Source organism: Phacochoerus africanus, chromosome 3, assembly GCF_016906955.1.
Source record: "Phacochoerus africanus isolate WHEZ1 chromosome 3, ROS_Pafr_v1, whole genome shotgun sequence".
In the NCBI taxonomy this organism is placed as follows: Eukaryota; Metazoa; Chordata; class Mammalia; order Artiodactyla; family Suidae; genus Phacochoerus; species Phacochoerus africanus.
The window spans coordinates 113,431,967-113,459,657 of record NC_062546.1 but is presented as its reverse complement, the minus strand read 5'-3'; the positions used below and the strand labels follow the sequence as shown (position 1 = coordinate 113,459,657).

The window sequence follows — 27,691 nt, the reverse complement described above, 5'->3', positions numbered from 1 at the left end:
CATGTGTCTGCAGCTGTGACCTGTCAGGCACTTCCTGGTCTGGGTTCTGTAATGGAAAGATCATTAAGAGTGGGGGAGGGCGAACTAGGAAGAGGTAACCCGGCAGCTCCCACTCAGCCGGGTTCTGACCTTAAAGTCCGTCAGGTTCCTTGCAGAAAAGAATGTGTGGCCCTCCCCCCACCCCCTACCAGGACTTCAGGACGGCCTCCCCTCCCCCCATGCCCAGCAGCGCCGGTTTGGGGAAGGAAGCGCCAGCAGCTGGTAGGCAAAAGCTGCCGCTCCTTAAACTTGCTGATAAATTAGTCGAGGCCACAGCTGCTTCAGAATTTGCCTCTTGGCCTTCCCCAAACCTCAGGGGGTGCTTAAGAGCACAGGCATCAGAGCAATCAGCACCCCTACGGCTCGGCCCCCTTTCCTCCCTGGAGGGTTCCCGTGGCTGCAATGGTGGGCCCGGTCACAGAGCCCAGGGGAAGGAGGGTCACCGCCCACCACAGTGGGGATAGGAGGAGGCCCTTCATAAAGGCACACTTATTTTAACATTATGAGAATAAAGGTGATACACATCCTTTTAAAAGGAAATTGTCTAAAAGGTGACTGCCAGGGGCTGAAGGAGGGGAGACTGGGGACTTAGTGTTTAATGGATAGAGTTTCAGTCGGGAGGTAAAAAGTTCTGGAGATGGATGGTAGTGATGGTTGCACAACAATGTGAATATACTTAAAGCCACAGAACGCATTTAAAAATGGTGCATACGGGGAGTTCCCTGGTGGCTCAGCGGGTTAAGGATTTGCAGCTGTGGCTCAGGTCATAACTGCAGCACTGGCTGGATCCCTGGCCTAGGAACTTCCACAGGCCACAGGTGTGGCAAAAGAAAAAAGAAGTGACTGTTATATAAATAAATAAATACACATATATTTATATGTATATTTTAAGGGCTACACCCCCTGCATATGGAAGTTCCCAGGCTAGAGGTCAAATCAGAGCTGCAGCTGCTGGCCTACACCACAGCTCACGGCAATGCTGGATCCTTAACCCACTGAACCAGGCCAGGGACTGAACCTCTGTCCTCATGGATACTAGTTGGGTTCGTTACCGCTGAGCCATGTCGGGAACTCCTATGACTTATATTTTACCACAAAGTAGTAGTGGTGGTAGAGAGTGTTGGTTTTTTGAAAGATGTTCTTACATGACAAAATAAACTGTCAACCTCAAACAGTGAGGGGGAATGTGACTGGCTCATGACATCTAAAGATCTGGGGCCAATGGTCTATTCCACCAATTGGTAGGAAAAGAAGGGCTGAAGGACTCACTGAAGTACCTACCACTTATTTTCTCCTCCCCCACTGTTTTCTTTCTCACCATCACACACACTACAGAAGATGAGCGTTTATACTGCTTTTAGAAACTAAAAGAACATGCTTTAGGGATTTTCCTACCTGAGATGGCATGAATCTCAAGCAGAAAGCAGGTAGGAAAGCTACGACTAAAGGCTTGGGTGGCCCCCTTAGCTCCTGGGGGAACCAGACAGTGCGCCTCCTGGGGGAGATTCCTGCTCTGAGCAACTTCCGCATCCCGTGTGTCCCAAGGGCTGACTGAGCCTCATTTGAAATCCTTGTAAAAACCACTCAGTCCCAAACTCTGCTTGGTTAGGAGCAGCAGCAGGAGGATCTGCATGGAAATCCCTTGGAATGGCTGGCCCTGCCACTCACCCAGTGACCCCGGGCCAAGTCATTTCCCCTCTGGACCTCGGTATCTCCAGCTGTGAAATGGGAAGGCTGACAGAACAAGCCCTAGGCCTGCTGCAGCTCTAACTAACTTTCTTAGTTTCAACTGTGCTTGGAGTTGAGCACCACTCACTGCCCACCTCCCGCCTCCACTGGTACAGAGTTTCCTCTGATGTGAGGGAAGGTAAGAGACTGCAAGTTAATTTTAGGAAGAGGGGATTCTGTTTTGGTCACAGAACTCCAGCCACCAGCACCTTCAACAAACATCCTTTCCTTCTGGCCCAATATATTCTCGCCACAGGAAGCCTCGGAATGGATGGTAGGGGCTGTGACTGGCAGAAGGCTGGGGCCCAGGTATTCTAGAAGGATTTATTTCACTATCCTATTTTTTTGGCGGCTCCTGCTGCCTGTGGAAGTTCCCGGGCCAGGGGCTGAACTTGAGCCACAGTAGCCACCTGAGCCTCTGCAGTGACATTGCTGAATCCTTAACTTGCTGCATCACCAGGGAACTCCTCACTGGTTTTCCCTTTTTTGGGGCCATTTTTTAGGGCCGCACCTACCGCATATGGAGGTTCCCAGGCTAGGGCTCAAATTGGAGTTACAGCTGCCGGCCTATAAAACAGCCACAGCAACCACAGGATCTGAGCCACATCTGTGACCTACATCACAGCTCACAGCAACACCAGATCCTTAACCCACTGAACAAGGCCAAGGATCGAACCTGCATCCTCATGGATGCTAGTCAGATCCCTTAACCACTGAGCCACAATGGGAACTCCCTCACTGGTATTTCTTGATGCTTACTATAAAGCCCATGAGAACTAAGTAGGCAAATACATTTTAAAAGTGGATTGGAGTTGTGGGATGGAAATCCTGTAAAACTGGATTGTGATGATCATTGTACAACTATAAATATAATAAATTCATTGAGTAATAAAAAAAAAGTGGATTGGGGAGTTCCTGCTGTAACACAGTGGGTTAAGGATCTGGTTGCTGTCGCAGCTATGGCATAGGTTGCAGCTGCGCTCAGATTCAATCCCTGGCCTGGGAACTTCCATATACCATGGGTGTGGCCAAAAAAAGGTGGATTTGGAAATATAAATCAACTATACTTTTTAAAAAATGGACAGGGAGTTTGAGGGTAGTGGAGAAGGGCTAATGTTATAAAATAAATGCCTCTTCCAAGTGTCCTCTTTAGGTACAAATACAGCCTTAAGCTTGCAAATAATGAAGGTTATGGATGCCAAAGGGAGGACTTCATTCAGTAGGCTAATCAATAAACCAACTCTTCTAAGGGTCAGAAGCTAATTCCTAAAACCTAAGGACAAGAAAGTTTAATTCCAAAAGTAAACCCTAAAGTTTGACAATAAAGAGCAGCGATTTTTGAATGCAAAAGGATGCTTGCCACGGACTGGAGAGCTGATCAGCATTCCAAAGGCAGTGATAATGGACTTAAAGCCCCCAGTGAAGCAGAAGGAGGGCGGTCCAGGAGGAAGGGGGTCTCTTTCCCTCCAAGGAAAGCCTCAAGACAACTTTCTAGTCCTCGTCCTCTCTCCCTCCCAACACCCCCAGGCAAACTCCCACCTTCCCTACCTCCGGCCCACCCAGAACAGGTTAGAGCCACAAGCAGGCATGAGTCTGAACTCTGGCCCCTGCATTTATGTTAGCTGTTTGACCTCTCTGAGTCGGTTTCCTAAACTATTAAATGGAAACAACATCTGCCCTGGATCCTGTTTGTGGTGAGAATTAATTGCTATCAGAGATTGGTCCCTGGACCGGCAGTATCAGCATCCTCTGGGAATTGCCCAGCTCTGGCCCTGCTTCCAAATCCAGAGCTTGGGGTGAGATGTGGCAGTGCTGGGTGACATCCCTAATGGCAGAATCTAAGAACCACTGAGTTAGGTGGTTCGATACCACCTAAGGACTCAATACCTAGTAGTAATATCTATTTCTCACCTATTTTCCTTACCATCCTACTGAAAAGGATTTTATTTTTATCTTTTTTTTGGCTCCGCCCATGGCATGTGTAAATTCCTAGGCCAGGGATCGAACCCAAGCCACAGTAGTGATGATGCCAGATCCTTAACAAGCTGAGCCACCAGGGAACTTCTTTTTCCTTTCTATTTTTTTTTTCTTTTCTCCACCCCTCCCAAAGCATATGGAAGCTCCCAGGCCGGGATCAAATCCGAGCTGCAGTTGTGGCAGTGCTGAATCCTTAACCTATTGCATCAGGCTGGAGATCAAACCTGCACACATCAGGCAGTGTACCACAAATTAATATATGTTTTTAAAATCCTGTAATTATTATGTGACATTGTAATATACACATACACTCCTTATTCTCCCTCCTTTCCAACAGCCCCAGGCAAATAAGTGGACTGGGGTCAGATATATACATATTTGCTTAAGACATTCATTTGTGGAGTTCTCTGTGGTGCAGTGGGTTAATGATCCGGTGTGGCGGAAAATGGAAAATTACATTTGTTAAATGTAAACACTAAGAAAACCAAAATTTCAGGACCCTACCGCCCCCTTTTTTTGCATTTCTTCATGTTTAACACACACACACACACACACACTCTATATATATACTGATAGCCCCATAACAGTACTAATGCTTCAGGCTTGTTTTTTCCTATCCATCAGTCATTGTTGGAGCATTTTAGAAGCATTCTAGATGGTTTATATGACTGGGCAATACCATTATATTCTAGAATAAGTATGACCTACAGAGAAACTCAGGTGTGGCATCTGACACTTTGGAGACCTCTGATCCCAGACCTTCTCCAAGTAGGAGGTCTTGGCTGCAGTGGAAGAGGCGGCCTCAATGGGGTTTTTGTTCTATTGATTATCCTAAGCTAGAGAACCACTTTCATTAGGGCAGCTCGCAGACCTATGACCGATGCATAACCTCCCAGTCCAGAGCAGAAGAATGTCACACAAGAAATGGCACAAGACAAGCATCTCCAGTTCCTTTACCCCAATCACAAACCCCAGAAAGGAGGGGAAGCCTAATTCCTATGAGAGAAAGGGAACCAACCAGCAATGTTTAAATCCAAGTGCTGCTCTGCCTGAATTTGGGGAAGAAACCCAATTTGATACAGAGACATAGTATAATACGCTGGAAAAATAATCCTTGATTCAGGAGTTCCTGTCGTGGCTCAGCAGGTTAAAAACCCAACATAGTGTCCATGAGGGCGTGGGTTCAATCCCTGGTCTCTATCAGTGGGTTAAGGATCCAGCATTGCTGTGAGCTGTGGCATAGGTTGCAGATGCTGCTCCAATCTGGCTTTGCTGTGGCTTGTGGTGTAGGCCTCTGCTGCAGCTCAAATTTCAACCCCTAGCCTGGGAATTTCCATATGTTGCAGTTGTGACCCTAAAAAGAACAACAACAACAACAAAATCCTGGACTCAGATCTACCTGAACCTGAATTCTACTTTAAACTCTCACTAACTAGATGACCTCAGACAACTTAACTCTTTGAACCTCAGTTTCCTCATCTGATAATGGGAATAAAGCCTACTGCTGTGGGATCAGAGTAAAGATGTAAAAATATGTAAAGCATGCAGAGTGTAAAGATGTAATAAATAATATTTACTAATTATTATTTTAAAGGACTTTTACTGGTGTTATCTTTCTGGAGAAATTAGGTACTATGTAATCATTACTTGTAGAATGTAAATATCCCTGGAAACATAGGCAATTTTTTTTTGTCTTTTTGTTTTTTCAGTGCCGTACCCAAGGCACATGGAGGTTCCCAGGCTAGGGGTTGAATTGGAGCTGCTGCTGCTGGCCTACACCAGAGCCACAGCAATGTGGGATCCTAGCTCACAGCAACACCGGATCCTTAATCCACTGAGCGAGGCCAGGGATCAAACCTGCAACCTCATGGTTCCTAGTCGGGTTCGTTTCCGCTGTGCCACAATGGGAACTCTGACAATTTTTTTTATGGCCACACCTGTGGCATATGGAAGTTCCTGGGTCAGGGACTGAATCTGAGCTGCAGCTTTGACCTACACCAGATCCTTTAACCCACTGTGCCAGGCTGGGGATCAAACTCACTCTTCAGTGACCTGAGCTGCTGCAGTGGGATTCTTAACCCACAGTGCCACAGTGGGAATGATACACAAATTTTATTTGTAAAAGTATGTTCACTTAAATGCAAACTACTGAAAAGAAATGTTCAACTGTAGAGGACTGAGTAAATAAATGAATTTTGCACATCCATACAGTGGACTACTATGTAGTTCTTTAAGCATGATGAAAACATCTGGCAATAAGTACCTGCTGAAGTTACGAACCAGCATATAACATATACATTCCATTTTTGAAAAGTCATATTTGTATAAATGTGAGAAAAAAACCCCAAAGAAACATATTCAGTTTTTTTTTTTTTTTTGGTCTTTTCTAGGGCCGCACCTGCGGCATATGGAAGTTCCCAGGCTAGGGGTCTAATCAGAGCTGTAGCTGCCAGCCTTTGCCACAGCCACAGCAACGCAAGATCCAAGCTGCATCTGAGACCTACACCACAACTCATAGCAACACCTTAACCCACTGTGGGTTAACCCACAACCTCATAGTTCCTAGTCGGATTCGTTAACCACTGAGCCACGACAGGAACTCCCCAGATTCAGTATTAACTGTGATGATTTTTGAATGATGATGGGCATTTAAGAGGTTTTCTTTATCAATTTACCAGTCTGTATTTCCTAAAATTTCTATAATGAACCTAGATTACATATCAAAATGTCCATGATTTAAAAGAGCAATAAAGATGTTCCTACTGTGATGTAGCAGGTTAAAGATCTGGTGTTGTCTCTGCAGCAGCTTGGGTTGCTGCTGAGGTGAGAAGGTGGTCCCTAGACCAGCCCAGTGGGTTAAGGACCCAGGTTGCTGCAGCTGTGGTATAGGTTGCAGCTGCAGCTCAGATTTGATCCCTGGCCCAGAAAATCCCATTCGCCATGGGTGTGGCCAAAAAAAATAAATACATGAGCAATAAAACATTCCTTCTAATTGTATAGAACTTTGCTCTAGTGGGGAAAATAACCATATATTAAAAACTCCATATAATGTAAGGCAGGGGAAAGTAAGTGCTAGATTGAAAGTCACACAGAAAGGAGGGGAAAGGGAGTGATTAATTTGGAGGCAGGAGAGCTTTAAGAGAGATGTGGCCCTTAAACTAAACCCAAGCTAAACCTATAGTTAAGAGTAGGAATAGGGAGTTCCCACAGTGGCTCAGTGGTAATGAACCCCACTAGTATTCATGAGGATGTGGGCTCGAGCCCTGGCCCCACTCAGTGGATTAAGGATCCAGTGTTGCTGTGAGCTGTGATGTAGGCCGCAGACTCGGCTCTGATCTGGCCTTGCTGTGGCTGTGGTATAGGCTGGCAGCTGCAATTGATTTAACTCCTAGCCTGGTAACTTCCATATGCTGTGGGTATGGCTCGAAAAAGAAAAAATAAAAAAGAAAGAAAGAGTCAGAATAACAAACAGTGAAAGGAGGAAAGGTTATGGATGGACAGTTCCAGCTAAGGGACCAGAACAAACAATGGTTATATAATATGGATGTGTATGTTGTATTCAGCAAGGAGAAAGGAAGTCTTGTTTGGCCAGGTGGATTGCTGGATGGCTGGATGAGAGAGAGGGAAGGAAGGAAGAAGGGGAGGGAGGAAGGAAGGAAAGAAGGAAGAAAGGACGGACCATTAGCCAGAGGCTAGTTTTTGATCCTGGAGATAAAAGAGGAAGAGCTGAGCTCCAAGTTCCACTTTCTTTGTTGATCAAGTTATTGAAGTTTCACTGCGGATGGTTTTTAACCTCTTTCCCTGCCCAAGCTCCTAACTGCTGAGGTCCACTCCTTGCCAAACTCCTTGACCCACTCTCACCCACTTGAGGCTGGACGCGCCTACACATCCACGTCTGGGAAATGCAGCCCCATTCACCTCCTTTTACACAACCCATCCCAGGAGGCTGGGCTGCGACACCACGTGTGGGATCAGGAAGGAGCACTGAGTGTCAGGCTCCACCCAAGTGCCTGGAACGAACTGGATGGACCCCTCTCTCGAGCTTTCCCATTTGCAGGGAGAAAGTTTTTCAGTGAAGGCAGTGGGCACCTTATCTGGCAAGGGGACCGGGAGAGTGGGTGTGAACCAACAGCAGGAGAGGGTAGGAGCAGCCACAACCAGCCGGCCCTGGAGGGGCCCTGGAGGCAGCAGGCCATTGTTCCCCCCTACTGGGCCGTGGCCAGCTGTAGGTCAGAGTAAATCCCCAGGTTCAGAAGCAGTCCCAGGAGGAAATAATTTGGGATTTACTCTGGGCCTTAAGAGCCCGGGTGGAGCAGTTAACTTTCAGCAGAATCACTTAGGGGGCTGAGGAGCTGGGGAGATGGGTGGGCAGAGAGAAGGGAATGCTGGCAGTGAGTCTGCTCAGGCACCATTTCTCCTGGATGAATGGGGCGGCCTGGGCAGCTGAATTTGGGAAATCAGCAGTGCCAGAGCAGCTGGACTCTCCCGGTCAGCAGGGAAACAGTTGTCTGGCTGCCAGGCTTCGGGGAGGGAAGAGGCAAAGGTGGTGTCTACAGGGGGAGCCGGAGCCCCCAGCGGCCCTGAGGAACCAGGCCCTGTAAAAACAGGGCGCAGCTGCCGGTCAGGCTCTCTGACCCCGGACCTTGCCCTCTAGGATAATGACTCCCCAGAACTGCCTTCTCCCCAGGCCATCCATCACCGCCCCAGACACAAGTCATCACTCACTGCTTGGGCCTGACCAGGAGCAAGCATTCTGGCCAGGGCCCTGCCGCTGACCCACCTCCTTGAGGGGGCCACAGGCCCTAGAGGCCTCGCTGACTCTCTCTCCAGTTCCTGCCCACCCCAGGCGCCAGGTAGTCCCAGAAACAGGCTGGGGGTGGGACAGCATCCCGGGTCTGAGTCTTTGTTTGGGCTCCCTCCCTTCCCCCACCCAGGAACAGGCCTCTGGACAGCCATTTGTTCTTCCCTGAGAAATTCCTCCTCCCTGACTTCGGGGAGCTGGCTGGCAAACCCGGAGTGGAAAATCAGTGAAGCTAATGGTGTAGCAATGCAGTGGCCAGAGCCAAGAACACGGCCCTGGGGTGGCTCCGCTGCACTTGCCTGGTGTGGTCAAGTGGCCACGTGAGTCCTCCGCCCTCCTCCCTCAGTCCTCCCTTCCCTACCCTCTGCCAAGCTCAGCTCCCAGCCCTGCTGGCAAACATGCCCCGTCCAGAGGCCTGGGGGCCACCTCTCTCTGGTGGACAGAGCAGATCCCCTGGGGAAACCTGGTAGCTAAGTGCCCTGCATGTTCCCACAGCCCCAACCCCCGCCCTGGCTCTCCAGAGGGTCAGCCTGCATCACTCTCTGCTCCATGGAATTCCACCAGCACAGGATAAAGAAACTCTTCTTCAATGTCCAGCATTAACTAGAAGGGAATCGAACTACAGATTCTCATACTAAATGAAGTAAATCAGAAAGAGAAAGACAAATACCATATGATATTGCTTATATTTGGAATCTAATATATGGCACAAATGAACCTATCTACAGAAAAGAAACAAACTCCTGGACACGGAGAACAGACTTATGGTTGCCAAGGGGGAGGGGGAGGAGGGAGTGGGATGGACTGGGAGTTTGGGGTTAGTAGATGCAAATTATTGCATTTGGAGTGGATAATCAACGAGGTCCTGCTATATAGCACAGGGAACTATATCCAATCACTTGTGATGGAACATGATAAAAGATAATATGAGAAAAAGAATATATATACATAGACATGACTGGGTCACTTTGCTGTACAGCAGAAATTGACAGAACACTGTAAATCAACTATAACTTAAAAGAAAAAAAAAAGAAGTGAACCGGTTCATTCCACAAGAAGAAATTATGTTGGGGATGGAGTGGGGTTGAGCACATGTCCCCAGGCAGCTACCAGACGCTGGTCCTCTGGTTGCAGCCAGTGGACCCCAGACTGAGTGAGGGTTGTGGGTTACCCTCTGGTACCTACTCAAGCTCCCCCTGCAGCCAGGCTGACATGTACATACCCCTTTGGGTCAAAGGCAGCTTCAGGACCCCCCTGGGGCTTTGCCTGGGGCAGCCAGGGCCCTGGACTAGACTTGAAGCTGGGGCCATGTCCCTGGCACCACTTGCAGCCTCTCCCCCACGGGCCCAGGTTTCTGCAGAGCACAAAGACAAAGCCTTGCTTTGTGGCGCCCAGCATCCAGGGGGCTTGCAGCCAGAAATGGAAACGTGCGGCTTTTCCATTAAGTGTAACCTCTCCCCCTTCAACCGGCCACCAGACTCCTTCAAATCTGGGTAGGTGGGAGGAGCTGTAAAACCCCAGCTATTAAATCGTTTATTAGTTGCAGGTTTTTGAGCATGTAGGCAAGTATTCTGGGTCTGCAAGTCTTGTACTGTGCCCTCCACTGTGGGGTCCGTGGGGGTGGGGGTGGGAGTGGTGGTGATTTAACCCACATTACTGCTGAAAAGGGGGCAGGACCCCCACTCCCAATTATGAGAAGTGGCTTTGCAAGCAGTTTTGGATTCACCCACTTGCTTTTCTCCAAGTCTTATTCTAAAGGAGAGAAAAATACACAGAAACAAGCCTCTTCAAGCTCAAAGTGTCTTTCAAGCTGGTGCTTATCTTTGTAAAAGGGCATTTTACCTATCCACCCATGACCCCCGCTCCAGTCTACCCACACACAACCCGCCAGCTCCCCATCAGAGCCTGGTCTGAAACAAGCTCAGCCTCTTTAAGATCCCAAACTAGAGAAGGGGAAGGAGAGGGAGGGAAGGAGGGAGGCTGGTTTTCCTGGAACCCTTATTAAATCAACTTTCCAAGGACAGCCAGAAACTCCAGGCCCTCCCCACTCCCCAGAGGAGCGTTTGCAGACTGGGGGAGGGGCTCTACACACACACACACACACACACACACACACACACACACACACAGAGCAAAGCCTTTCTAAAAGGGAAAAGTTCTCAGTCATTGTGAGCAGGGTTTTGGGTAGTTTGCTTTAAACTTTGAGGCAAACCTTTTATACACAGATTCTAGCTTTTTCTGAGGACAGCAGCAGCATTGTTATTTAATAATCAGCAGGGCCAAGACTATGGTTCTACTTTACATGTATGAGATACCTTATAGTTTACAAAGCATGGGGATAGGTCTTCCCTTAGGACTTCTGCTCTCACAAAGCTCAGGAGGGGGAATCTATGTGAGCGGGATTGACTCAATCAGAGACCCGGGCTCTGATGTCCCCATCCAGTGGATTTCCACTCCTGCATCCTAAGTCATGCTAAGTCCACCAAGGAAGCAAGCCCTGGACCACACGGGTGTCTCCCGTAGGGTCCCAGGAAAAGGTACCCACAGCTGCCATGTATGGGTCACTGACTCTGTCCAAGCACTGTTCTTTGCAGACATCCAGAGCTGATACTCACAGTGACCTTGGGAGAGACATTCATCACCAGCATCTTTTATGGAGGTGCAGACAGGAACTTTCCTAAGAGCCAATGGCAGTGAGAAATGGGAGGCAAAAACCAAACCAAGGCAGGCCGGGGAAACTTTTATGCCCACAGGCTTGTACACAACTGTTCTTGGGAGTTTTAGTAATAACAGCCCAAAGTGCTACCAACACAAATGGCCACCAAGAGGTGAATGGGTACACATTCACCATATAAGTCCATTGTGTGAAATTCTAGAATAGGCCAAACTGACCTACAGTGACAAAAAGCAGACCTGCGGTGGCCTGGGTCCAAAGCTGGGAAGGGGGCTGACTGCCGAGGAGCACGAAAAAGATTTCGGGGGGTGATGAAAATGTCTCATATCTTGAATGGGGTGTTGTTGCGTGGGACGCTACATTTATCCAAACCGTATCGAACTGTAGGCTTAAAATCAGTGCATGTTATAGAATGTCAATGATACCTCAGTTAAGTTGATTTTCCAAAAATGGCAGTGTCACTTCCTTCTTTACCACCACATCACCTCCTAATAGCCCCGTCCTCCTCTTCTACCCCCTCCTTCCTGTTCACCAAGCAGGTACTTTGTCCTTAGCAAAATCTTCAGCCCCTGGCTGTGTCCTCTGTCACTGCCTCAGCTTGGTCTGGATGCACAACCAGAAGCTTTAGTGACCACTGCTCCTCAGATTCTTATGCTTGGGCCCTTGGACACTCCCCTCCTGCTGACATGTGTCCAGGCCCAAGATGCACACTATTCACTTTCTCCACCCTCCATTCTTGGGCTGCAAAAGGGTTGGTTAGAAAGAGTTTAAAAAAAAAAAAAAGTACTTTAGGGTCCACCATAAATCCATATTCTCAAATCTCACCTAACTCACCCAAGCCCTCCGTGCTTTGGGCTCCTCATCTCATTACTGCCTGCGCTGTGGCTGGTCCAGATCTCACCCTATCTGCACCTCACAAACCGCCCACCCGACCTCACTCCATTTACTCTCATCCTATCTGTGTCTCTGGTCACCCAGAATTGACAGCCAACCCATATAACCCTGTACAGTCTCTCTCTCTTTCATTTTTGAAATTTTCATTAAAGTGTAGTTGACTTACAATGTGGTGTTCATTTCTGCTGTACATCAAAGTGATTCAGTTGTACATATACACACATCCATTCTTTTTCAAATTCTTTTCCTATATAGGCTATCACAAGATATTGTAAAGTTCTCTGTGCTATAGAGCTGGTCCCCCTTGACCATCTAGTCCATATGCAACAGTGTGCATATGCCAATCCTAAATCTCCAATCCATCCTTCCTCACCGCCTTTCCCTTTGGTTACCATAAGCTTGTTTTTTGTTTTTGTTTTTTAATCTTATTTTTATGGCTTCATCCATAGCATATGGAAGTTCCCAGACTGGGGACTGAACCCATGCCTCTACAGCAATGTGAACCACTGCAGTCGGATTCATAACCCATTGCAACACAGAGGGAATTCCCATAAGCTTGTTTTTTTTTTTTTTTTTTTTTGCCTTTTCTAGGGCCACACCCGTGGCATATGGAGATTCCCAGGCTAGGGGTCTAATCAGAGCTGTAGATGCCGGCCTACACCAGAGCCATAGCAACACAGGATTGGAGCCGCGTCTGCAGCCTACACCACAGGTCACGGCAACGGTGGATCCTTAACCCACTGAGCAAGGCCAGGGATCGAACCCGCAACTTCATCGTTCCTAGTTGGATTCATTAACCACTGAGCCACGACGGGAACTCCTCCATAAGCTTATTTTTAAAGTCTGTAAGTCTATTTCCATTTTATAAATAAGTTTGTATCATTTTTTTAGATTCCATATATAAGTGATATCATGTGGTATTTGTCTTTCTCTGTCTGACTTACTTCACTTAGTATGATAACCTCTAGGCCTATCCATGTTGCTGCAAATGGCATTATTTCATGCTTCTTTATGACTAATACTCCATTGTACATATATGCCATATACGTACATATCAGACCTCGGCAGATCCTATTTCTAGATTGTCTCTACTATTTTTCCTTCCTTTACCATTTCCCCACCTGAATTAATACCCTTTCTCTAGCTAGATATTCAATACAACAATTTAAACAACCTGTCTTTCTGGCAAGTGGTAGTAGCAGCAGGAATAACTACTAACACTTGATCTATAGGTGTTTATCTGGATTATCTCACTTAAACCTATATTCCTGTCCCCATTTTAAAGATAAGCAAACTAAAGCTGAGTGTGTTTGAGTAATTCGTCAAAGCAAGTAAAGCACATATTAAGTGTCATGGTATGATTCAAACACAGGACCATCTGGGAAGTTCCTGTCGTGGCTCAGTGGTTAACAAATCCAACTAGTACCCATGAGGTTGCGGATTCGATCCCCAGCCCTAGTGGGTTAAGGATCCCATGTTGCTGTGGCTGTGGTGCAGGCTGGCAGCTGTAGCTCTGATTTGACCCCTAGCCTAGTAACTTCCATATGCCACAAGTGTGGCCCTAAAAAAAAAAGGTCCATCTGACTTCTTCCTCCCATCCATCCAAACCCAGCTTCTTGAAAATCTGAAAGCTGGATTGTGTCACTTCCTGCTTGGAACTTTTCAAGACTCCTAGTATCTACCCATTTAAGAAGTATTTCCTCAGCAGGGCCTTACAGCCTTCCATACGTTAATTCAATCCAATGTTTCCAGGCACTGCTTCCCACGACTAGCTACTCACCAGGTCAGACGTTCTCTTTACACCTTGTACATCCTGCCCCGGCACCCTCACTCATGCTGTTCCACCTGAACTCCCTTCATTTCCCTTCTAATCCCATACCCATCCCTCTGGATCACCTCAGATGCTCTCTGCCGTCCCTCTTCCTAAGCATCCCCAATGCATTTTTTTTTAAGGGCATACCCACGACATATGGAAGTTCCCAGGCTAGGGGTCCAATCCAAGCTGCAGCTGTTGGCCTAAGCCACAGCCACAGCAATGCCAGATCCAAGCTGCATCTGTGATCTATGCTGCAGTGCATGGCAACACCAGAGCCTTAACCCACTGAGTGAAGCCAAGGATTGAACCTGTGTCCTCATGGATACTGGCTGGGTCCTTAACCTGCTGAGCCACAACAGGAGCTCTACCAATGCATTTTGTTATAACTCTGCTGAGTGGTTAAATGCAGTCTACCTTGTCCTTGTCACCCTCTACCCAACAGTGAACTGCCTGTGGGCAGAGATGGCCTCTCCTGCTCTGGGTCTCCATGTCCCAGCTCAGGCCTTGCCTTCTGTTCCATCACTGAATGCAACAGGAATCTGCCTGCTCCAGAGAGTGCATCTTCTAGAAAGCAATCCCCTTCTCTATCACCCTAATAGTCTCAATCATTCCTGCTATTCCAACAAGTCCTGCCAGCGAGATGCATGGCCCTTTAAATGCAGCTACCACGACACATGCACACCTGAGCCTTCCACCCCACCACCTGCCAACCTCCTCTGTTTATGTCATCAGCCTCTGAGTCACAGGCTGCACAACTCTTTGGCAGGAGAAATGTCCAAATGTTAGTTCTCAAAGACCTTCGAAAGCCACCAGGTGTGCTGTACCTGTAATCTCCAAGAGGTATTTTCACAAGTCCATAAAATTCCATGCGCAGTGGGGCAAGTCCTCCCTATTACTAATAGTCTCTCCGAATTTCCAATAAACGGCAGGTCTCTACCAGCGCCCACACCCCATGATGCTCCTGGTTCTCAATCTCTTCAGAATCCCTCCAGCAATACACACCCGAGGCAACTCTCTCCCAGGCCTCCAAACAGGGCCTGGGAGTCACGGTCAAGAAAGACAAAATGGCAGGCATGTGGCCATGACCACTCACCCTCATAGGAGATGTGTCTGTGGAACAATTTCCTAGAAGCCCGAGGTTTTTATAAAGCCCCCATATCCCTCCACCTCGCCTGTAGTCTGGTCCATGTCCTGGACCCCAGTTCACAAGTCTCATGCACCACTGGATCTCCCAAACCAATTTTATACACTGTCTGGGTTGGGGAGCTGGCTCTTGGGTCCCAGGCGAAAGTTCTTTTTTTTTTAGGAAGAGAAAAACATCAACCCACCCTGAGCATGTCCCCTCTAGCAGATGTCATCAGCCTTCATGACCTCTGACGAAGTTATGTTTACAGCCAGGCCCCAACTGGCCCAGGTACCTTGGCCAGGAGCCCTCTGCTCCCCCAGGGGTGGAGCCCTCTCAGCTGAGGGGTCTGTCCTGTCCCACCCCCGTTTCTGAGGGCCGGGAGCCTTCGGGGAGCCTCGGCCGTGCCTTACCTTGTTCCGGCGAGGTCGGGGCCGGCCTGGCCGTGCAGAGCGTGGCTGTGACCAGCACAGCCCAGAAGAGGAGGCACTTCCAGCTGCACATCCCAGTTCTGCGGTTAGAGGTTGGTGACCAGGCTCCACACCTCCATGGAGACGCTGCTGTGGGCTTGATCCTCGTTGGTGAGCTGACTCTGGGGAGAGGGAAAAAAAAAACAAAAACCCACCAATAAACCAAAGTTAGGAGGGTCTGCAATAGGGCGGGAGGCAAGTGGAAAAAGAGGGAAAGCGAGTCTCATGGGCATCCTGTCCACAAGAGTGCCTGAAACTAGAATGTACTCCTTCTGGCACAAAGAGGGGAACTGTGGACTTGCCCCAAGGTTGAATTTGAGGTTTACAGGCCTCGCTTAGACAAAGGAGGGCTTTAATTCTGTCCTACAACTATTTATTGAGTGTGGGCTGTTTCCCAGGTTGGGAAAATCATCATAACATTCCCCCAAGCCATGGGCTCCCAGATCATTTGTGCTGGGAGAGTGGACAGCCTCAGCAAGGTCCCAGAGGAAACCTGGGTGGGCAAGTCCCACCCTCAGGATGAGATCTCCCTCTCCCTGGGGCATGCCAACCCTGGGTGAGGGATAAAGAGAGACGAAGGATTATGTCGTAAGCCCCCACATTAGGAAATGGGAACCAGGTGAGACACTGGCCCTCTTTGGACCTGTGCGGTGAGGAGAAGCTGAAACAAGCTATTGCACAGGTTCCTTCTTTTCGCCTCTAAAACTGCCCCTGCCTCAGGTTCTACCAGCTTCCCTCACTGGAGAGAACACAAAGCCACACTGAAGAACAAGGGCTCTTGTAAGGTCTGGTTCAAAGATGGCTCCTGCCAGCCCCCATCAAGGGCACAGAACGCAGCCCTTTCTCCTTCTTGGGTCGGGAGGAGTGAAATTTAAAACCACCTTCCAGGGTCTTCTGGAACAACAGGTCTTGGCCTTGAAACAGTTACCGAGTGACAAGACTTTCTGGGCACCGTGTGGGTGCCATCTCTGTCTTCCAGGTGGCTTTTGTCCTAAATCCTCCAGGGAACCATCCAAGTTATTCCGAGAATCTGCTTCCCCGGAACATGCCCTAATGTGGTGCTGCGGCCCGGCCTCCCCCTGAGCCAGCCAGAGGGCCCCTCGTGAGTGAGTCAGTCCAGGCTGGCAGAACCCCCCCTGCCCGCCCCCCCCGGATTCTTGGCTTCGTTCACAAGCGCCTGCCCGTGGGGAAGATGCATGCACGGCCGCCTGTTCCCTTCCGAGGCTTTCCTCAAATTTTTAATGATTTCAAATCAAACGGAAAGTAGACATCTCTCTTCTATTTTTCCAAATTGAGGAAAGGGACTAGAATAGACAGAATTGAACAAGTATTTACAGAATACCTGCTATGTGCCAAGCATGCACTAGGAAGACTTTAACCTGTAAAACTTCATTTCTTCCTCAATATAAACTTATGAGATGGGTAGGAGTTATTCTTGCCCTTTAAACAACAGGGAAACCGAGACTCAAAGAAGTTAGGCACTTTGCTTAAGGATGCACAGCGAGGAAGCAGGGGCATCCGATCTGGATCACCTGGGTTTTCGGAGGTTAGAGGCCAGAGTGGGAGGAAGCAGCAAGGGGTTGATGGAACCCAGCTCTACCGGACACAAGTTCATTTTCTCCCAAGGGCATCCCTGTGCTAGGAAGAAACCCTGTAGATGAGGACAGAGCCGAGGTGACTCTGGCAACAGGATAGTCTTGGATTCTCAATTCCTTTGCTCAAGAGAAAGACCCTTGGTGGCAACTCATGGACGTGCCACCCAGGACATGGGATGGGGCATTATCCCTGGCTGGGGATAGAAGTGATGCTGCCAGAAGGCATTCCCCTACATGACATCCCATATCTGCTTACATCCCAAAGATACGTCAAACAGATGCAGGCCAGTCACCCGCAAAGGTACACCTGGCTAAGAACCTACGTCCCACGGGAACAGCCAGGTTCATGAATGAATTTTTAGTATTCACTGAGAAAGGGTGGTATCATCTTGAGGTTTTTTATTTTCTTTTTTATGGCCTTGCCTGCGGCATGTGGAAGTTCCCCGGCCAGTGATCGAATCTGTACCACAGCAGTGAGTGACAAAGCCAGATCCTTAACCTGATAAGCCAACAGGAAACTCCGTGTATCATCTTGAGATGATGAAGCTTGGTTTTTTTTTTAGTTTTTTTTTTTTTTTAATATTTATGGCTTCACCTGCAGCATATGGATGTTCCCATATTGAATCTGCAAACCCCCACCCTCATGGACACCATGTCAGGCTCTTAAGTCACTGAGCCACAGTGAGAACTCTGATGAAGCTCGTTTTCTTTTTTTTTTTTCTTTTGGCCACCCCTCAGTAAAATGGAGTTCCCCAACCAGGGATCAGACCTGAGCGACAGTTGCCACCTAGGCCACAGCTGTGGCAACGCCAGATCTTTAACCCACTATGCTGGGCTGGGAATCGAACCTGCATTCCAGCGCTCCCAAGATGCCACTGAGTCTGTTGCACCACAGCGGGAACTCCTAAAGCTTGTTTTCAAAGGTAGCAGGCAGGCAGCATACCACCGCTCAACCACTCTGTCCCCTGAAAAACCTACGCACCTCCTCGCAGGTTCTGTCTGCTTGCTGACTGCCTTCTTTCAGCTCTGAGATCAATGAGCTTCAAACGAATCTGGCAGTTTCCCTGCAAAATCCCCCTCCTGTCCTTCCCCTCTGGGCCTTGGGTCCCACATCTGTAAAACAAAGGATGTTCAGAAAGCCCCAGCCCCCAGGTACCCACTCCCGGAATGAGAAAGTAAGTGGGCACACATCCCATTGAGGGAACACAGTGATGTGAGCCACTAGTCCATAAGCTGTCTGGGACCCTAAGAATGGCCACGGCCTCCTTCACCTCATCTTCTTCCCCTTCTGCTAATTAATGAATTCTTCAGGTCCCTTCAGAACAGCCTCCTTCCTCCACTGCTTGACAGATGTGACCTGTAGCCACGAAGGTGCACACAAGCAGCTGGCTCCATCAGCCTCTCCCTATCAGTCACGTCTCCTGGGACTGGCAGCCCAGCCCCCACTCTGGGTGCAGAAATCCTTACTGGGGGGTGGGGGTGGGTGGAGACGGGGAGATAGCCATCTCAGTTTTTTCCCACCTGTCATCAGAGGGAGCGAAAATAGTTGCCTTGCCTACATCACAGGGGGTTATGAACCTCAAATGGGCAGCGTGGGTGAAAGTACCTGCTCTCTCCTCCCTAAAACACTAATCAAATGTAAGGAATTATATATAAACATCTTGCTTTGAGTCACTTCTTTTTTTTCTATTAAAGTATAGTTGATTTACAGCATTGTGCCAATTTCTGCGGTAGAGCAAAGTGACTCAGTCACACGTATATATACATTCTTTTTCATTTATTTATTTATTTAGTTTGCTTTTTAGGGCTGCACCTGCAGCATATGGAAGTTCCCACGTTAGGGGTCGAATCAGAGCTGCATCTACCAGATTACACCACAGCCACAGGAAAACCTGATCCAAGCCACATCTGCAACCAATGCCACAGCTTGTAGCAATGCGGGATCCTTAACCCACTGAGTGAGGCCAGGGATCGAACCCACACCCTCGTGGATACTAGTCAGGTTTGTTTCCACTGAGCCACAGTGGGGAACTCCTCTATTTAGATTTAAAAAATTTTTTTGTATTCTAGTTGATTTACAATGTTCTCTCAATTTCTGCTGTACAGCAAAGTGACCCAGTCATACATATATACAAATTCTTTTTCTCATATTATCTTCTATAAAGTTCTATCTCAAGAGACTTGGATATAATTCCCTGTGCTGTATAGTAGGGTCTCATTGCTTATCCATTCTAAATGTAATAGTTTGCACCTATTAACCCCAACTTTGAGTCACTTCTTGATCACACTCTCCAGAGACTTTGGTGATTGGCAACAGGACATAAACTTACTGCCTTTACAAAGGAATTTCTCACTATTCATCTTCAAACCCCAGACTCTAGACCCAGCTGTCCCATATGGTGGCTATGGAGCACTTGAAATGGGGCTAGTGTGAGTTAGGATGTGCTAGAAATGAAAACTACGTACAAGAATGTATAGTCTTTCAATGATTTTTTTTATACTGATGACATGTTCAAATGATACTATTTCACCTGTACTGGGCTAAGTCAAATATATTATTAAAATAGAAACAAGTGAATTGATGTATGAAGATGAATTTCATCTATTCCCTTTTACTTAATTTCAAATGTGGCTACTAAAAAAAGTCTGATGTTCCACCTGGCTTATGTTGCACTTTAGGGGACAGTACAGCTCTTGGCCACTTCCATGCCGCCTCCCAAGTGTTTCTTTCTTTTGTTTTCTTTTTTAGGGCCGCACCTGAAGCATACGGAAGGTCCCTGGCTGGGGTCAAATTGGAGCTGCAGCTGTGGGCCTACACCACAGTCACAGCAACATTGGATCCCAACTACATCTGCGCCCTACACCACAACTTTTGGCAACACTGGATCCTTAACCCACTGAGGGAGGCCAGGGATCGAACCCGCATTCTTATGAATACTAGTTGGGTTCTTAACCCACTAAACCATAACAGGAACCCTTCTGAGTGTTTCTTCTTTGCCTTTCCTCCATCTTCGATGGGCCATGCTTTTCTCATTCTCCAAGCCCCAAATCAAATGGCCACCTCTTCCACAAGTCTTTCCTGGGCCTTCGGAGCAGCCTCTGAATTGCCCAAAACACCACAGGATCTCAAGCACCTTAAGAGCAAGTACTACTGCTCACTAACCTTGGTTAATGCCCTTAACACCGAACATGTACACAGCTGATGCTGATGCATTTGTTAACTGGATGAGTAAATGACTGAAAAAAAGAGGGGCTGATCGAAAAGAAATTGATGTACAAATGCTTGCAGAAAAGAGGTTGACAATCGGGCCAGAGAAAATCATTGAGCATTCCTTGTTAGCCAGCCAAACTCAATTTCAAAGCAGATCCACCCAGACATTTTCTAAGCATCTCAATTCCTCAGACTTGAGGAAGCAACACCAAAACTTTAATCCCTTTAGATGAGAATAAGACTTCTGAACAGAAATGGCCGCTTTTCTCAAAAGTGAGAATTCCCTACTCACTGATGAGAAAGGAAGTGCAAGTACTTAAGAAACATCTGAAAAAAAAAAAAAAACCCAAAAAACAAAAAACATAGGCAGCTCAGCTTGCAAAATTTTAGTTGGTCCGAGGGAAACTCTAACTTAAAAGTTTTGAGTCCCTGTAAAAAAAGTGTCCAAATGTCCTAGGGAGTGAGGTATATAAAAATGAGTACTAATAAGAGGAACCCTAACTCCTCTGCCATAATCTCGGCCACCTTGCTACTGAAGACAGGATGGGCGAGTGGACCACTACCAAACTCCTGGAGGTATTCACCCAGGTGAGGGCTATTTACCTGGAGCCCAAACATAGCTTCTTCAATTGCAAGCAGGAGTGGTGGTGAGGAGAGAATTTCTGTTTCAGGGAGGTGTGGCCTTAGTGAGGAAAAGCAAATATTCCAGCTCGTCTGTTTTTTAATCCTCTCTGGAAACACCAGCATCTTCTCTAAAGCTCTACATCTGGACTCTTACCAGGGCCTGGTTCATTCAGACCTTTTACGCATCTCTTGGGAAGACAAATGCAAGACATATTTCCCAAGAGGAAATTAAACTCATCTCAAGTGACATGAGGCCTTTTCAGGGCAATGGTTTGAATCATTTCTCTCTACCTCCTCTTCCTCCAGCAGCAACAGGCTCAAACTCTCCTAGGAAGCTCTTAACCAACAGCCATTTTGATGAGAGAGGTTAGAAAAACAAAGGCCAGAAGGAAGAGTTCAGAGGCTGCCAAAAGCCCAAGCTCTCAAGGGCAAGTCTCCTATTTTCAGGTCAATGCCCCAAAGAACCAAAAAGCATACAACTAAAGGCTAAAATCCGATGGACTTTCCTTGGTCTCCATGGCTTGGAGTAGAACATAATGCTACCCACTCGATGCTCAACTCCATTTTCCTTGCCTCTAGCATCCACCGGGAATAAAGCTGCGCCTGGGCTTAGAGCTGTCTGGAGATGTTCTTATCCTCTCCCTTGAGATGGGTGGGGCCATAGCATCCATCATGCTCCTTCTCTATCTCCTCCTGGGCTTTGGCTTCCCCGGCTATTCTAAGGGTGCCTAAAGGAACTGCTCACATCCTCTGTGGCCAGGAGCCAAGGAAAAGAAGCACCCAAGACAGTCCCCTTTGGAGCCAAAAGGAAGTCGTGCCCGCTCTGGCCCATATCTCATGTGTGAAAATACCTCCAAAATGAGCTTTTCTATAGGCCTGATCAAAGCAGGCAGGGAGAGCACACTGTCCAAGTGGCTCTCCACCCGGATGGCCCTCATTAAAAAGCTGACACTCAGCTATGACTAAGAGTAAATGCAACAGATATTTCAAGGAGCCCGTCACCAATGCAAATACACAACCATCCCAGCTGGAGCCAGGCCTCCGAAGCCTCCCAGTCCCCAGACAACCGGATGGGGGGGGGGGTGTCAGCGGCAGCCCTGGGGCTTCTCCCAACCAAGGGTGGGGGGAATATGTAAACAAGTCATTAGGGAGGCAGGCCATCATGACAGCTGATCAGGAAGGTCAGGTCGCTAGGTCCTCCGCAAAGGCTCTCCCTCGGTTACTTAAAGGAAGGGCGATGACCCAGGCTTGGGGGTAATTAGCCAGACAGAGGGACATCCCCTTGGGGCCAGCTACTTAGCTTTTAAACAAGCCTCCGAGAGGAAACCGGGAGCCTGGGCCAAGGGAGGAAAATGGCCACTTTCTGCTCAAGAGTCTCAAGGCTAAGGTTCTACAGTTTAGATGGGATTCCAAAAAAAGCGCTGGGCCGGAGGTGCAAAGGGCAGGGCACATCTGCGGAGGAAACAGTCACCTTAATTACCGTGTCTAGAGAAAGTGCGATTTCATTACAGCCTCCAAACTACCGCCCAAAGGAGGAAACCAGAGAAGTGTTTTCAATTTGAAAGAGGCTGGAAAAGAGAGGGTGCGAGACCAGCTCTCCCCACCAACTCTCCCCACCCGGCCGCAACTTTGGAACCAGAAGGCGCTTTCCAGCCTCAAAGAGTAGAACCCAAACCCCTCAGCAACCTGACGCTTTTCAAAGCTGCAGCGGGTATTGACGTGGTAAAACGCCCCGCTTTAGTTTCCGGAGCTGCAGTCCAAATAACTCCTTAAAAACACACAGAAATACACAGAGAGCGACAGCCGAGGGAAGGGGGTTAGGGTCCTCCCACGCCCAGGGCCGCGGCGCCCCGGGCTCGCTCCAGGGACAGTGGAAAGGGACGCGTGACGCCACGGGCTGCCGGCCCGAGACCGGGCGGGCGCCGAGCTCCGGACAGGGTCAGAAGCTCCCGTGGCTCCAGCTGTAACTGAAGGGACGAGAATGCCAGGCTTTGGTTCTAGAAACTTCCTTCAGGGCCAGTTCTGGGTCAGACCAACGGCCAGAGAGGCGACCTTTAGGAGATGTACCCACTTCTACCCACCCACCCAGACCTTGGCCCCATCTCCGGCGATGCCGCTTTCCCGCACCAGCCAAAAAGCAGCACCAACAGATCCTAAATAACTTGGGATCCACGGTAACTTCTTAAAGAGCGAGGTGGTAAGGACAAGTTGTAGAATACCAGTTTTAAGCTTGGGGAGGGGAGACGGGGAAGGGGGGTAAGAAGAGGGATGTTAATGTGGCTGCGGTGTACCCGTGTGGGGTGAAACGGAACCAGATGCGGCGGCTACATCTGGAAAATGGGGGGGGGGGGTGTTGGGAGGGGGAAGACATCGCAGAAACTTTGGAAAGGGCTAAAGCTGCTGGGCCCAGAAGGGAGAAGCAGTCTTCATCACTCCCCGCCCCCCAACCCCAAGGCGTCTGGCTGCCTTCACAGGATATGTGTTCAATGAACCCCATCTACAACGTCAATAAATTCCTCCGCAAATGAGAGTTCGAGCCCCCCCCCCCAATCCCAAACATAACGGGAAAGGGGAACGGGGGCAGAAGGGTTCTGCGCCAGAGAAGCAACATGCATCGCTGCCGAGTGATCCGCACCGGACAAAACCCTCATCCCTTCCCCCACCTCCTAAGAACCAGATTGGAACGAACATTCCCCTCCCCACCCCACCTCCGACCCCATAATGGGGCTTAACATCACCCGCTGGGCGCGCTCCCCTTCCTCAAACTTCCGACCCTTTCAGAGATGGACTAAGGAGAAGATAACCCGCCTCTGGAAAAGGGAATTCCTTTCTCGCTCTCCGCTAAAGCAGATTCAGCCATTTGGTGACGACACCTCCTTAAAACCTATTCGAAAAGAAGCTAACCTACCCCTCCACTTCCTTCCCTCTTCAGGCCCCCAGCCGCCCACCCACCCGCAACCGCGACCCCGGACTTGCCCGGAGGTGGAAAAGGACTTCAAAATACCCCGGATTTTCAGCCTTTCACCCACAGCTACCTGCTGGATTGGGGTGAGTCCCCACGGGTGTATTAAAAAGAGATGGAGTGGAATGCAACACACACGCACACGCACAGGCACACACACCCCTCGCTGCCCATTCCCGCCCGCCTCCCCAGTCCCAGGAAACCCAGGCCCGCCGCCGCCTCGGTCCCGGCCCTGTCCTTCTCCGGACTCACCGCGGAGCCGCTGCCGCCTCACCAGCTCCTCAGCGCGAGTTGGCGGAAAAGTTGGGCGGCAGGAGGAGCGGCGGGACGAGCGCGGGGAGGGGGCGCAGAAGGCGACGCGAACGGAGTGAAGGGAGGGGAGACAAAAGGGGGGCGCCGGGCGCTGGGGAGGGAGCCGGGGGTGGAGGGGGGCGGGTAACGAGTGGAGGGAGGCGCCGGACCCGACTGGGCTGCGGCGGGGAGAGCGCGCAGCCGGCGGGCTCCAGCGCCGGGGGCCGCTCGGGACGCCGAGCCCGCCCCGGATCTGGGGGCGCTGAGGCTCTTACCTCACTGGGCTCGGCGATTCCGCCTCTGGAGAGTCCGCCGTGGCTTGTGCGGGCGGGCGGGCGCCCGCGTCCTCGGCTCCGGCCCGCCGCCCCCGGGCTCCGCTCCGGTCCTGGCGGGGCCGCGATAGCCCCGCGGCGGGCGCTCGACTCTCGGTGGCGCTCGGGGCTCGGCGCCTCCAGCCCGGGCGGGAACAATGGAGCCGAAGCTGGTGCCCGGAGGCGGGGCGGGGGGAGGGCTCCCGTCCGCCGCCCGGGGTCTCCAGACCCCGTTGCCCCCCCTCTCCAGCACCGGGCGGCGGCCCTCAAGCTTCTGGCAGACCGGGCTCCATCGCCCTGCCGGGGCCCCGGCGCCGCGGCGTGCCGACTGCCGCACTGGTCCCGTGCGCCCCGCGGGGCGCCCCCGGACCGGAGAAAAGTCCTCAGGCTCCGCGGCTCTCCTAGATGCAGCGCGCGCCCGCGGCCAGGGAAGGCGAGGTCGCCGCAATGCGCTAAACTGAGTCTCGGTCCTGCCCGGACGTCGCCGCCCAGCTCCGGGCACAGCCCGAGCTCCTCCGCGCGCTGCGGCTGGAGCAGAGTTGGGTCTCCCGCTTGTCGCCGCCCGCTGCCGTGGCCGCCGCACCAGTGCCCGCAGGAGCGCTCCGAGCGCTGTGCGCTGGCGAGGCGCGAGGGCTCACTCTCTCACTCTCACCCCACGCTGGTCCCACCTCCTCCTCCTCCCCCTGCAGCTGCCTGCTGGGCCTTGTAGTTCTGAGCCCCGGCCCCCGAGAAGGGGGAGCGGGCCGGGTCTCCAGGTACTCTGCTGCTCCTTTCCTGCGTTCTGGCTTCCTTCGGCTCGCGTGGCCCTCCACCTGAGCACCGCCGGGAGGGCGCCCGAATTTCGAGCAGTGGACAGATGAGCAGTTGGGGGGATGAGGTGGGGAGACGCTGTAGCCCTGAAGTTGCACGTGGTAGCATCCGCTGTGGAGTCCGCGCCAGGAGGTAACGGTTTTCTTGCTCCACACCTCAGTCTTCTCATCTGTAAAAGGGGGATAATAGTACTTTCCATACACAGTTGAAGATTAAATGAGGGCACCTAGTAACTCAGTAAACCCAAGCTTCCAAGTTGCTCCCCCCACTTTTTCATATGAAGTTCCGGAGTCCAGTGGGATCCAGGTGGAGCTGCATCTGCAGGTCTACACCACAGGCAGGTCAACAGCAGATCCCAGCCTCATCTGCGACCTTCCCCGGACTTGCAGCAAGGCCAGATTCTTAACACACTGAGTAGGCCAGGGATCAAACCTGCAACCTCTCAGACACTAGGTTTGGTTCTTAACACGTTGAGCCACAAGGGGAACACCCCAAGCTGCTTTTATGGAAAGGGTCCCTCTTCAGACCCTTCTCTTCCATCTTACTTTCCCCAGTCACATAGCTTAGGTTGTGTGGTCCACAGGGGCTTGGGCTTCTAAATTCTACAGCATCATTCTTGGCCTTCAGAAGTCTTCAGCCTGCACTGAAGGTTTTAGAAGTAAAGAGTGAGCACGCAAGGGTTGGGGGTGGGGTGGGGGGTGGGGAGTTGGAGGTGTTGTTGCTTTGGAAATTAATCAGAGCCCACTGGGAGCACACTGCTCCAGTACTTTATGGAACCCTAGGAAAAGTGGCTAAAATGACTTTTCCCCTGGGTCCTTCTGCAGAGTGGTATCCTCTAGTGGTTCCCTAATCTAAATGAACATCAGTCCTCTGGGGAAGTTCTGAAAAATGCAAATTCTTGGACCTGCTCAGACTTGAGGAATCAGGCTATCCCAGGAAGTAAAGAGTCTATATTTTTTCTCCGGCTACCATGGTGTCAGGTAGGGGACAGTGGCAGGGGGTGAAGTATGGGATCTTAGGTATGAAAGACACCTCCATTTTAGTCCCCTGCTTATGAATGGTATGATTTTGAATAAATCGTGCATCTGAAAAAGATCAAGACTTGTTGACATATTTCCCCCCATTTGGTTGAGACACCCTCACAAAGTTGTCACCAGAATCAAATAAATTAATGGATGTCAGTGCAGCAAAAACATTACTTGTGGTATAAAGTTTCTATATAAGTTCATGGTAGAGACTGTTCCCTCATGCTCACCCCACCTAAAGCCACAAGGTTGTGGAAGCTCAAAAGCTGAACAAGATAACCTTGTCCCCTAATTTAAGGAAAGAGTCTCCAGGTTATTTCTGGTGAAATAATAGTGACCACCACTGTGTTATACACATCCTAGGAACTCAATAAATGTTTATTGACAGCCTGGAGAATAAATAAATAGATACTTATCAAAGAATGAATGAGTGAATGAATTTGAAACTAAATAAAAAGCATGAACTCACATATCTGTGGAATAAATTGACTTCAGTCATTGTTCACAGGGTTCTCTCCCCTATAAGCTCCTCTCTCCACCCTTCAACCCTTCTGCTTCTGATTAGGCTCTATTTATCCTCCCATATACACTGCCTATCCATTAGGCCTCTTTCATTTTATTTATTTATTTGTTTATTTATTTCGGCATGTGGAAGTTCCCAGGCCAGGGATCAAACCTGAGCCACAGCAGTGAAAATGCCGAATCCTTAACTGCTAGGCCACCAGGGAACTCCCGGCCTCCTTCATTTTAAGTAATGCTCATTCCAGGCCTGTAAGAAGGCCAGCCTCACACCCCATCACTATTGGCCTTTCCAGACAATCCCAACTCTCTCAGTTTCCTGAACCTCTGTTGACCTTCTGGTATATCCCATTTGACTTGATGCTTAACATAACTCTTAGTTGTCTTTTTACTTTCTCTCTAACAAGCTCCCAAACTGAACCAGGGCCAGAATCCTATCCGTGTATGTGACCTAGCTCAGGACTCCACTCACGAGGTGCTCCCTTGTATTTATTGTCAATGGGCTTCCAAACCTGGGTGAACAGATGAGGAGATACAGTGATTGAGAAGATGAACTATGGACAATCTAGCTTTTTTTTTTTTTTTTTTTTGGCCACGCTCTCAGCATGCAGAAGCTCCTGGGCCAGGGATTAAGTAGCAGTGACAACACTGGATCCTTAACTTCTAGGCCACCAGGGAACTCCAAAACAGGTTTTTTGGGGTTTTTTTTTTGTTTGTTTTAATTTAAATCCAGCCCCCTTCTGCCTTTTAATTGCAAAGCACTTTAGAAGTATTTTGAACCTGAAAGACAAGGCTGAAGGATGTGTCCTTGATTTGAACAG

At 49.5% G+C, this 27,691-nt stretch overlaps 1 protein-coding gene across 10 annotated transcripts in view; it reads right to left on the bottom strand.

Annotated features, from left to right (window-relative positions):
• Window positions 1-24,780, bottom strand: part of FGFR1 (fibroblast growth factor receptor 1) — a 53,782-nt gene extending 29,002 nt beyond the window's left edge. For 4 of the 10 annotated variants that reach the window (XM_047772439.1, XM_047772440.1, XM_047772441.1 and 1 more), the window contains exons 1-2: window positions 24,167-24,303; window positions 15,466-15,644 (exon numbers count right to left, since the gene is read on the bottom strand). In XM_047772439.1, the coding sequence (XP_047628395.1) occupies window positions 15,466-15,556 (91 nt within the window). In that variant the 5' untranslated portion in view covers window positions 15,557-15,644; window positions 24,167-24,303. Of the gene's footprint in view, window positions 1-15,465; window positions 15,645-24,166; window positions 24,304-24,480 lie in introns of those variants that run through there. The other 6 variants (XM_047772446.1, XM_047772447.1, XM_047772448.1 and 3 more) reach the window with 2 other exon arrangements.
• Window positions 24,781-27,691: the final 2,911 nt, after the last annotated feature.